At 38.9% G+C, this 13225-nt stretch overlaps 1 protein-coding gene across 1 annotated transcript in view; it reads right to left on the reverse strand.

Annotated features, from left to right (window-relative positions):
- Positions 1 to 13225, reverse strand: part of Arfgef3 (ARFGEF family member 3) — a 160186-nt gene that overhangs the window by 108830 nt on the left and 38131 nt on the right. The window contains exons 3-4 of the mRNA XM_076859689.2: positions 12630 to 12711; positions 10074 to 10205 (exon numbers count right to left, since the gene is read on the reverse strand). Coding sequence (XP_076715804.2) covers positions 10074 to 10205; positions 12630 to 12711 — 214 coding nt within the window. The remainder of the gene's footprint in view (positions 1 to 10073; positions 10206 to 12629; positions 12712 to 13225) is intronic.

A 13225-nucleotide genomic window follows, 5' to 3' on the forward strand; every position in this document is an offset into this window, starting at 1 on the left:
ACACTTTTTCCTATTTTAATCAAAGTTTCTCAACCCCAGTGCTGTTGACATTTTGACAATTCAGAAATGAATTATAAGTGATCCTTCTTATGGGGGGACTGTCCTGTACCTTGTAGAATATTTGGCATCATCTCTGGCTTCTCTCCAAAAGATGACAGTGGCACATCTTTCCTCTTACCAATTGTGACAACCACTGTTTTAGACCATTTGCCCCATACTCTGTGGATAAAGCTGAGAACCTCTGCAATATGACTCTGTAGAGCTAGAATCCAGACCTTCCAGAAGGGAGGCAGGTGAGCCACTAATTCTTCACTGTCCAGAGAACTTGAATGGCAGCTAGCAACAGGTGGTTAGCTACAACTCCAATCTTCATTTTGACTCAAACTAGGTTTCAGCTCATAAAATTTCTACCACTGATGACTTACTTGATTTGCCTCTAGCCAAGGTGACAGGTTATTAGACAAACCACTTTCTGACTCAGGCTGCCTAAATTCTAGCAAATGGCTACTTGATATTTTTCTAGTCAATAGAAGATTATGCTAGAATTTCTGAATGCCCAGTTTGGAAAACATTTAAAGTTACTCACTGGTTTATGGTCCTGTCTCAGGTTCATTTCTGGCTTTACCTGTTGTATTAGTAATGAGTTGCTGATATTCATCAGATAAGCCCTTAGCACTTAGTTCTAGGACATGTGTACCAGTGATGATCATGGAAAATTGTTTAAGTATTAATTAAAATGAACTTATCTAATTCACTTGGAAAAATGAACAAACTGTTTCTAATCCTATTTTCTTCTTTTCTCACTTCTCCCTTAACAAGCTGTCATAGCTCTTACTCCTCTTGCTCCTAACTAGAGGCCTGGAAAATCCATTTTTTAAGTCAATGTGTCCTCACATTTTAATCCTTCAGTTTATAAACATCACAAATTAATTGTCCCTTGGTATCCAAGGGGATTAGTTCCAGGACCTCAAACAGATATCAAAATCACTGGATGCTCAAATCCCCTATATAACATGGTGTAGTATTTGCACATGACCTACCCATGTCCTCTCAAATATTTTAAATAATTTCTAGATGACTTACAATGCGTAATAAAATGTAGCTATATAAATAATTGTTTGCGGAACAATGAAAAGTAAAAAATATGTTCACGTTCAGCACAGATGCAATTTTTTTCTGAACATTTTCAACTGGTTGAATCTGCAGATATGAAAGTTGAAGTATGGTAATTGTGCACCTCTTTGTCTCTTTCCTATTAAATTATAAACCCTTGTCTTTGAATGTTTTGATTTTAATCCTACACATAGTTTATGATATACTGTTGGTAACAAAAATATATCTACTGAGCATTAGGGCTTGAATCTTAAATGCACCCAAAAGGCTCTTGAGTTGAAGGCTTGGTCACCAGTCTTAGGAACTACTGGGAAATGGTAGAAACTTTAGGAGGTGGGGCCTAGTTGCAAGAAACTTAAATCACTGGTGACATGTCCTTGAAAAAAAAGAATATTGAGAACATGGCCTTTTCCTATTTCCCAGCAGCCATGGAGTGACAGTTTTGTTCTACCATAGGCTCCCACCATGATGCTCTGCCTCATCACATGCCCAAAAGTGACAGATCTGGCTGACCACGGACTGAAACCTCTGAAACTGAGGGTCAAATAAATCTCTTCTTTTTATAAGTGGATTTTCTCAGGCATTTTGTCACAGCAATGGAAAGCTGACTAGCAGTAATCAAGTTAATGAAAATAAAGTCTAAAAAAAAATGTTCAATGAGTTGGATTTTCTTCCCCCTAATTTAACATATAATAAGCTCCTTTACATGGAATCTCTCAGACTTTTAAGAAATCAAATTGCATTAATATGCATAATCTTCCCTCTTCTTTTCCCTTCCAGAATGGGAGTGTCATCTCAAATAATCTCTATCCATATAACCATGCAATTTTTGGTGATTTTAGAATTGATGCTTATGGACATGATCAATCAAGTTTGTAAAGACAGAGTTTTTAAAGAGCTAGAATCAGCTTGATTCTCTGTATGCAAAACATTTAATAATTATAATGGTTTCTAAAATATCTAAATCATAAACTCCATCTATTAGGACAGAAGATAACTTATCAATTCAGCTAAATATAGACTGTGGGATCAGAGCTAATGGTTAGGGCCTTAAATATAACTAAGTGGATAACTGATACATAATAATTTTTTAAAAAATCTTCTTTTAAGATAGAGAGCTGTAATTCAACAGTATTAAATATGAGATCCTTCTTTAGAAACCAGCAATATATATGATGATACACTCTTCTGTTACTAAAGACAGCAATTATCCTAGCTTAAGTTATACAGAGAGGATCTATAAATGAATAAAAAAAAAGAGAGATTTAGAAGAAACTCATGATATCTCTAATGCTCTTGTTCATAATTTGAGTGAGTTCAGAGGTGTTCATTTTCTCATTAAGCAACACATACTATTTTCTATTAACTAGAACCAAAATGAAAGCTAGTGACGACCCTGTACCATGCACAGTTCTAAGCACTTCTTTTATTTTTAGCTCCTTTAAGACTCATGGCAACCCCAAGAGATATGCACCAATAATTATTCACATTTTGCAGATCAGAACATTCAGGCTACAACAAAGAGAGTAAGTTCCCAAGACCACCAGGCCTTCTAGATACAGAAGCTGTGCTCCTACCACTCTGCTACCATACATTTTGAAAAGAGGAAAAAGTAACAAGAAATCTAAAAAGGTGATGGAGTTCAAGGACTGTCTCACAGGACAGTCACACTGTGGCCTCTCCCCCTCTAGCAGACCTGCTGGCCCTATGAAATTCCTCAACGAATACTGATCAACTGGGGGAGATTTCTATTCTCTCGGTATGTTTTGTCATTCTTCAGAAGCTGTAAAGCTTGCCCTGGCCTTGTCACTAGTTCAGACCCCTAAGCCTAGAAAGTTATCTTTTCATCCCAAACTGCATATTTGAAGGCCAGATCAATTCCCAGCCCTCTACAAAGCCTTTCCAGAAAAATCTAAGTGGCTGTAAAAGCAATTCTGCTCCAGAGATTTTAAGCCTGTTCTCAAATTAAACCACCCCAACTTCAATTTACTTACAAAAAGGATTTAGGAGGTTATTTCAATTCTAAAATAAAATCTGTATTGATCTTTCTCATTTCTGAACTCACATAGGTTGTTATCTGTAATCATGATTTATTTTCTTTTGTTTGTTGTTTTTCCTGGTGGGCCACTAAAAACTACCATGTGTTCCCTTCTCCTCTCCATTAGTCAATAACTAAAATTAGCAAGTAATTAGTACACCATGTGCCAACTTCTCTGCTAGGCACCAAAGGGAGAAAAACAGCAGTAATAGTATATCATTAGTTTTTACTTACTAACTACTGACATTTTCCAGTCATGCCTGAGTTAAAAGTTTAGGAATAACTAGTTGTGGTTTAGGAATAACAATGTGTGGTTTCCCTGAATGGGCCACTGCAAGGGAGTCTATTAGGCCTGGGCTAACCTCATAACCACCTGAACACAACTTCATTGCCTCCCTCTGAGAAAAGTACAATGAGAACAGAGCAGGAGGCGGCAGAAGGGATAATGTGCCAGCTGCCTCTGACTGGGGGGAAATAAGCCAGACTATGATTCTCATGTGATAAGTGCCATGGCAGATAGCCAGTTGTCTTTCAACACTGTTGCCTCCTGTTTCAGGAACAGAAATCTGGGCACATGGCTGCCCAAAGTAAAGACTACATTTCCCAGACTTCCCTGCAACTGAGTTTGCCATGTGACCAAGTTCTACCAATTGAAGATAAGCAAAAATGTCCTCCCCTTTCCCCTTCCTTCTATTGGTTGCCTAGAAGGCAGATGGGTTGGCTGAGTATGTGAAGCCACTGTGGACTATCAGGTGGAAGAAAAATAGCCAAGAAATGAAGGTCTAATAATGTGGTTTAGCTAGTACTGACCTAGATTGATATGAAAGAAAGATAAAATTCTGCCTTGTTTCTGCTAAGATGAATCCTAATAGTGCAATCCTCTCTCCCTCTCTCTAACCATCGCCCTCCTTGCCTCTTTGCTTTTGATTTGTGCTTTAGATCTTTTTCACTTTAAGAATCACTTCTTCAGTATAGCCTCCTCTGTCCTACTCTTAAAACTACTCTCCAACAGACCCTATCGAAAATACTCTTCTAGTCTCTAGATTATTTTGACATTGCATTTATTATAGTTAAGGTATATTTACATATTTCACTGATTTCTGTCTTCATCACTAGTCTCCAAACAAAGCTATCATTTTTGTTTGGTTTTGGTTCTCATTTTCCTCACTACAGGGTCATCTATGTCCAGCACAGTGCCTGGCACACATGAAGCCATCAAATATTTGCTGCAAAATGATTGAAGAAAGAATCTTTCCACTCTAGGAACTCTAGAACATCCACAGTAAATACCTCTACATTTATGCTTGCTTAACTCATGATCATGGGGAGAAACTTTGTTTTTGTTTTGTTTGGTTTTCTGGTACTAGGGATTGAACGCAGCAGTACTTAAGCACTGAACTACATCCCCAACCCCCTTTATAAAAAATTTTGAGACAGGGTCTTTCTAAGTTGCTTAGGGTCTTGCTAAATTGCTGAGGCTAACTTTGAACTTGCCATCTTCCTGCCTCAGCCTCCTAAGCTGCTGGGATCTCACCACACCCAGCAGGAGAGTTTTAAAACAGTTGATAGAGTGACTCCTATATGTGTTCAAATGGTAAAAACCTGGCAATAGTGGTGCTTTAAAAAAAAAAAAAAAAGTAAATTACACGAAAAACTTACCTAGAAAATAATGCATAGATTATTTAAAGAAAATAGTTTTTAATGTTTGTTCCTCACTTTTTTGTACATCTCTTCACCTACTTTAGGCAGTCATTCAAAGGGAGAACACTTAGTAAGAATTATTTCAATATGTGTGCAAAGCAGAAAATGATTATCTCATTTAGCCTCAGCAGCAGGAAGGAGGAGAGCTGCCTAAGAACAAATGACTTAGGGGAGCCACATATTTGGATACATCACTGCATTTACTGCACAAATAATAGGTTTGTACGTTGTTCAATTGATCTCCAACAATGGTGCATTCAGGAGTTATACGTTTTTCATCAAACATTGGATTTTTCCTTAATGGTAGAGGCTGCTGCAAATCTTCTAAAGTGTCTCAGCAGCTTTAGGCTAAGAGGGATTTCATTTCTCTTATAGGAGAAGGCAAGACAAATTAGCTATTTTACCCTCAAACTTCACTAATGATCACTCTTTTCTTAAGGCCAGAGTTAAGAACACTAAAACTCACCATTTGGATAAATTTCCCAGTGTAAGACTTCCATTAGAACATTACTGAAAAGAGACTTAAAAATGGTCCTTCTGGGCTAGGGGGTTATAGTTCAGTTATAGAGTGCCTGCCCAGCATGCACAAGTCCCTGGGTCCAATACCCATTGCTACAAAGAACAAAATACAAATGATCCTTCCATCTGGCTTCCTCCTTACTCCAAGACCAAAGACTGGCAGTGCTGGTGCACAGTTTGGAAGCACTCTGCTCTACAATTTGCAACACCAGAGTTCCAAGTGGACACCCTGAGGTTAAGGACTGCCAGTCACACCTGGATAGTAAATTCCTTGTCCACAATTCTTTGTCCTTTGTATTTTCTGGAGATGTTTGCTAGAGTCTTGTCATATTCAAAACAAAACAAAACAAAACCTCAACAGGGAATAGGAAGGGCAGTAGAATGAATCAGACCTCACTTTCCTGTATTCATATATGAATAAACAATCAGTGTTAACTCCACATCATGGACACCACAAGGATGGGAAGTTATACCCCATGTATGTATAGTATGTCAAAATGCACTTTACTGTCATGTATATCTAAAAAGAACAACAACAACAAAACCCCTCAATAGCAGATGACATCGTCTTTCCCTTCCCCAATTCTATGGCACATACCCAGAGCCATTAGCTGATTTTTTTGGGACAGAGACTATTTGCTTCTTACTTCATGTTTAATCTTGCTCATAGAATTAGGGGATACCATTGTCCTGGAAGGACATAGAAAAAACACAGCACTCTGAGCCACCTAGCTTTGCCCCTCATTAGCCTACCACTTATATTTTCCGATTGACCATCTATATACAAGAGGAATAGTAATGTCTACCTCCTAACAGGTCTTTCAAGACAGTCTTAACAGGCAAGGGAAACCACTGTTTAAGAGCACAGGTTTTCCCTTGGGCTGAATCATGGTTCAAATACTGGCCTTGTCATTTCACTAGCTAGGTGACCTTGGTATGAATATAAAGTACTTGCTAGAGTGTCTGACGCATATAAATGTTAAATAATCGGACCCTGTCATTTCTCCTTTGAAAATTATAACACACTCCACCAACATCCACTTCTATTATCTAAAGATGTACATAAAATAAGATTTCCCATAATAGAACACTCACCAAATGCTTCCCCAGGCTCCAGTATCATATCCTTCCTTATCACCAAAGCAAGCCTGCCTTCCTGAGATAGGATGCTTAGCCCTCTCACGTGCTTACAGAGGAAGAAGGTCAGCCATAATTCCTCTCAGTTTTGAAGACTCAGCCAGCTGTATCAGTTAATAACCTCATAAAAGGTTACCCATTAGAAAGAAGGAAAGCAAGTCCTAATTACTCCAGTCAGAGATGCCATTATGTCCATGGCTCCCATAAAGTCTCCATGGCCTTAAGGAAATGGCACATAGCAGGGGAAATGTCACCAAATCAGACAAGTATTTGAACTAAATATTAAATAGCTCTCTGCCATCTATGAATCCATTTCATAGGTAATATATCTTCAGACAAATCTTCTGTTTCTCTATAGTTCTGACACATTATTTGCTCAAGCTATAAAATTTTTATCTAGATTCCATAGCCATTTGGATAAACCAAAAATTACCTTTCTCCCCACCTCCTGTTTATTGGTAAAACATGTCAAATAGTTTCTAGACCATGTGCTCAAACCTCATTCCCCATAAATTTGTTAGAAGTAAGCGTGACTGATTTGTTTTTAATCCTCTGATTAAAAGTCCAGGACCTTCTTTCTAAATGAGAGCACTACTGCTAGAATCTTGGGTTTCATTGTTAGCTAGTTTCTGTTTCATCTTGGAGAAATCTCTAAAAGAGGAAACCATTTCTTTGTAGGAATTGATACAATTACAATATACTCACAAGAATGTGACCTGTTTGGATTTCTCATGTTTACAAACACTAGAAGATAGCAATATATACATAAGATACACAATATAGGTTTTTAAAAATAACACTTAGGATCTGCTATAAAAATGTACCATAGCTGTGCTCAGACATACATCAATAGAAAACGCGTCATGTGACTTTATCCCTCCTGAACTGTTTTCCCAGACTAATATTTGAAAATGTCAACCATATCTTATTTTAAAAGATTTTCTGTGCCTAAAAAATAGTCATATAAAATGACTGGAGGATTTATACAGGAAATTTTAAATAATTTATCACCAGAATAAGTTATGTGAATACCAAGACTAAAGGAACATACCCTTCCTATGTGATGGGAATCCATTTTTTTTCCAATTCCCTCTCCTATTTTTAATATAATAGAATAGGTAGTAAGAACATTTTTGATGTAGACATGGTATTAATAAAACAAGAACTTACTTAAGAGTTTTTACTCAGATCATTACCAGAACTACAAGATAAAGGGGTGTGAGTCTCTGGAGATCACTAAAAATATAGAATTCCTTGTGCAGAGAGTAAGGAGATAAAATTTTTTATTCTAAGCCAGAGAGTCTATAATTTAGGTCAATATTTACACATAAATGAGTATTTTAAGTCTGAGATATAAGAAATGATGAGGAAGCCTTCCCCTGTAACCTATCACAGATAAATGATAGATACATGACTTTCTCCAAAATTTTATTTCATGCTAATATTACCCAAAATATACTTACTTCACCTTTAACTAAATTTTTGTTCAAAATACACTACCAAAAATAGCTTTTAGGTTTGTTGTGAATTATTTTTTTCCCAGTTCCAATATTTAAATAGTTAAAACTAACAGCACATAGCAAAGCCATTATCATCTTAAGGGCCTTTTGAACTGGCTTGGCAAATCTAATTGTAAAGAATGATGGTCCAGATTATTGTTTTTCTTTTTCTTTTTTTTTGGACAATGTCTGATTTTCCTTCTAGGCATCAACTGTAAGCACCAGGGTCTATTAGGGGGTCATTAGGAAGACCATTAAAATGGGCTCCCCACAATTTCCAGTGGAGTTAACATGTGTCACCTCCTGCCCTCAGCAAGGCGAGCAGACGGCACTGCAGGGCAGGAGTTACAGACCAAGCTCAAGTCTCAGCACAGGTGTTCCTGTTGACAGCGTCATCAAACATCCTAACTCTTTGTAGCTCCTAAAACAACCCACACTTTGTTATTTTCAATGTAAATTTCTGTATTCTACACACAAACAAACAAATAAAAATCATTCCTAGGAGAATTTCCAGAATAATACAGAATCTGTGAGGTATGCTCTCTCTATGACATCAAAGCTCACCCTCCAGTATGTGGGGACCTCACAGAGGAAGACCGACTGGTGAGGCAGCTGGTCCTGCTTTTCCTCAAGTGGCAGGAAGGAGGTGGATGAGGAAACCGCAGCTGGAGGCGGTTATTCGAGGTTTTCTGTGAGTGCATGGCACAGAGGCCTACAGCAAAGGACAAGGCGGAACTGTACATTTCAGCATCAAAGGAGAGTGAAAGGCAGGTGAGATGTTAAAAACCAGCTTGCTCAGGGAATCAATGTGTCTAAGACTCACTCAGGACTCCAGAGACAACTGCATATTCCTAGTCCGACTCACGGAGACTCTGACTCAGAAGCATCAGGCCACATTGGTATCAGCTGAAACACTTCCAAAGCACTTGCTTTGTGCCAGACACTGTGCTGAGGTCTTTATGAATGTCATCTCACTTCATCCTCAAAACATCCCTATTGTGTAGGTGCTCCTATTTCCCCGCATTTTATGGGTGAAGAAATCAAGACACAAAGTTAAGAAATTTGCCAAGGACAATCTGCTAAGAATGGAGGAAAGAGGGTTCAAACCAGACAGGCCACCTTCAGAGTCTGAGCCCTCCATCACCACCCCAACCTACCTTCCAACTGCATTAGGGGTAAGCATAGACCTTCAGGAAACAAAGTGACAGAATTCAACTTTTTCACTTCTGAATGGAAACTGAAATCCAAAGAAGCAAAGCCTTTTATCTAAGACAAAATCCATCAGTGTATTTCCAGGAATAAATAGACCACTATATGATATCAACTATTCTCGAATATTCCTCTGTATTGTTTCTCTAGAGAGGAAGAGGACAGATGACAGTTTGAAAAACCATCTTCCTGCTGTGTTACTGTGACCAAGGTGCTGTACTGGGGCACATTCCATCTTTTTCTGCAAAACTCAGCATTCACTCACAGAACATGACCCACTTCCATCAGCAGTGAGGGAGTCCCAGTCATGGTGATTTTCAAGGGAAAGTTAGGGGAGAGGAGAGGGACTCTTGCCATTCCTAAAATGGAACTGGTAATTGAAATGAAGGAGATAAGATTGACATTGTTGAGGGAAAAAAAATGATTTGATTCTGATATTCCACAGAAGGATGGTCTTCGGCCCCCTAACCAGCCATTGCTACAATCTCAGTACACGTCATATCTTGGATTAAGTCTTTGCTTTGTTGTGACATACACAGGCAGGCAGAATACCCAGAATTAGACTGACCTCAAGCTGAAATTAACTGCTCACATATACTCTCTTAAAAAAATGACACACCTCCAAACCGCATTTGATATGCAGGATCAGGTCAAATATCTTATAGATTTGTTGAAATTGCACCTTTTTGCCATTCAACAGACAAGGTAATTTGGGAGAACCACACACAGGGATAATAACCATCTATTCCAAATGAAAAATGACCACAAAGCGGAGGCAGTTCCAAGGTAGCAACAAGTGCTGGGTCAGAATGTGTTCCTGTCCCAGTGACGCACACTGGTGGCCACGTCAAACCAACCTTCATCACTTCCACCTGCAGGTCTTCATTAAGTGAAGGCGTCACTTTCACGGCATTCAGGATCTGATTGAGCAGCTGCTTCTCATCAGAGTCTGTTTCCATGGATACAAACCTCTCTTCTGACAGCAGCTTCTGTAAAGAGGCACAAGGTAGTGATCACAGATAAGGCAGCAGGGGGACAGCCTATTCTGTTGTATCTTATGTATCGATGATTGTTTTTCTTATTCAGGAGGTGCGTAGCTGGAGGCCATTAGGAAGGAAAGAAATGCTACATGCCATTAAAAAGAGAAATGCATCCAACCTGGGATAAATGGTTTTTGGCAAAGACTTTTTCCTGACACTAGATAATTCACTCTAAATGTCAGCAAGTGAAATGCTAATGTGCCGGCCATCTAGGTTATCCGGTGGTGGGGATAAAGGATGAACCTGGCCATGGCAACCTAGTGCCACACAGTAGTCTTTCACACATATACCCTTTCTCAATGGAGCTCTGTCACGAAAGGAAAAGGTTTCATATGCCACAAGTTCATCTGTCTGATATTTAAATTTTTATTCCCTAATGCAAGCTGTCATTTGTCCAGGAGCTACTCTAGGATGCACAAATCTCAGTCTATATATCCCATTAGAAAATGACCTCATGGACCTAAATGAGAAGGGAGTTTTGCAATGAGGACTCCCAGGAGTCCTGCTCCTAGGACAGCCCTCTGCTACTTCGGGACAACTTACATGTTTCATCAAATGCTTCCTTTGGCTGTGTGTAGCCCGCCAACCTACCACCCTATTCCCTTATCTTTCCCCAGAGGCATATGAATTAAGTGTCTAGGACATGTGAAGTCAGCCATCAGGTTTCCCAAGGCCTTTTCTTCTCCAGGCTGTTTCCTCAGCTTCCTTCAAGGGTTCTCCACATGAGAAGGTCTCGCGGTGCTCTCCTGCTCAGAATGTGGCCCCAGGAGTGCCTGCAGTACTTCTAGGTGACCTGATATTAAATGTGACTCATAACTTGAGTCACACTCTCAGGTCAAAAGCGTTTAGCTGGTAGTCATGGCATATTCCACACTGACTCACCCTGAAACCCCTAATTCTCACAAGGTCGCAATTAAGCTGTTCTCCCCGATTCTGAACTGGTATGGTGGATTTCTTGAAACCCCAATATAGAACTCTATATTTATCCCTGTCTAATTTATTCTTTCCTGATGCAGCTTAGAGTCACTGCTTGTAAGGAACTTTGGGAATTCAGATTAATCCAGCATGAAGACTCTTCCTTTCACCTTCATGCCACTGCAGAGGGGGACAGCAAGCACCCTGGCTTCCTACTCAAGACTCCCTGATGTTGTGCCCAATTCTTTCAAAAGGATGATGTTATATACCTAGGGCTGCTCAGATTTAAATTTTATATACAAAGTTGTTTTTATATAAAATAATAAAGACTAGGGAGCTCCAAAATGTGCCTAAAGTTACCAGGTGGTGGGGAGCAGGGCACAGATTGTAACAGGAAGATTCTCAACTCACTAAGTCATCAAGTCATCGAAGTTAACACAAGTAAGCCTGTGAAAGCATGGTACTGCAGCTAACAATGTTCCAGGGTTAAAAAAAAAATTAAAAATGGAAAATCTCAAATTGATAAAATACAAGAGAAAAGGGAACAAAATCAGCAGGTAAAACAAACTCATTATTTTTACAGATGGCGCAGTCATTGCTGGAAATCTTATTGACAATTCAAAAATCTCAACTGCTGCTGCATCTTAAAGTATACATCATCTAATTCCAACCCACTGGGAGTAAAAAGAGCTGTCCTCTCTTTCATATGTATTAACTCTTATGAGGTATTAAGGGGCTCTGTGAACTTGGAAAGCTAACTACAAAATTGTCCTTACCAGCATAAAAAGACATTGACAAGTGCCACCAATACATAGCCATGAATCCTTGCTGGCCTGGATGTCACTGTCTTTGTCTCTAGAAACCAAACTGCTTTAAATAGTCAGTGTGTTTATACAGTCATCACCTTCTCACATCACGTTTGATGTAAAACACAAATGCTCAGAGGGAGAAATGTGTTTAAGTCATCAGACTTTTCTTATTAAACCAAATTTCTTTTTTCTTCCCAGTCTTAGTCTAGAAACAAGATGAATTAATTCATTCACCAATCTAACAGCAGAATAAAGAACAAAACAAAATCTTTCCAGTTTACCATCAGTTCTCATTACACAGAACCACATGTTGAATGTATGCGAGATTTGAGTTGGTATGAATTGGGGTCCCTCTTTCTTGGGATCTCTTACTTAGTCTCCTAAAAGTTGGACCACACAAAAACTATTTCATGTCTTTGTAGGTTAGCTGGGTTTCCATGAATCAATGTTTGACTACAAAGACTCAACCGAATAATTCTGTGCACTTAAGCAATTCTGGTGAAGAAAATCCAATTATTTTCTAGGGCTATTTCAAATTTTTACAGAAATTTTTAAGCAACCTGTATTTAAAATGTTAACTATTCGCTCTTTCTTTGCCAAAGTGGCCTGTCATTTTCTGTTGTTCCACTGCATTCTGTCAAAGCCATACCTGCATCCCTGCCAAAGCATGTTGGGCCAGTTTCACATTCTTGGATTCCAAAGCCAGCTGGAGAGGCAGCAGGCACTTCTCCCTGGCAAATACAGAGATAAGGACAACCTGTGAGCTCAGTAAAGCTGGCAGTCAAGTGATATAAGCCTTATGTACCCCGCCCCCAAACACTGCCACACACATGCACAAAAAGTATAACCAATAATGAAAATGCACATGCACTTTGAAATACAGGGAAAAGAAAAGCTGTGTAGAAAGGACAGCATATCTACAGCTGGGCTACAGGAAGAGTGAATAGAATTACTTTCACTAGTTAGCATATGGAACATTAATCAATACACCATCCATGAACAAGCTTTTCTCTTTCTTCCCAGACAACTGAATTGCTCACCTGGCTACACCCAAGGTGAACAACCCCAGAAGCATCACATATATAGATTTCTGTGACTTGCTCATAACCCCTTCCTATCTGCGTCATCACCAACTCTCTGCCTCATCAACGATAATTTGTCAATTCCTCCCTAACTCAAAGTATTCAACAGTAAATTCATTTAAAAATATTATCTGCAGTCTCCACCAAGAGGTAGATATAATAA

This window comes from Callospermophilus lateralis, chromosome 6 (genome assembly GCF_048772815.1).
Source record: "Callospermophilus lateralis isolate mCalLat2 chromosome 6, mCalLat2.hap1, whole genome shotgun sequence".
Lineage (NCBI taxonomy): Eukaryota > Metazoa > Chordata > Mammalia > Rodentia > Sciuridae > Callospermophilus > Callospermophilus lateralis.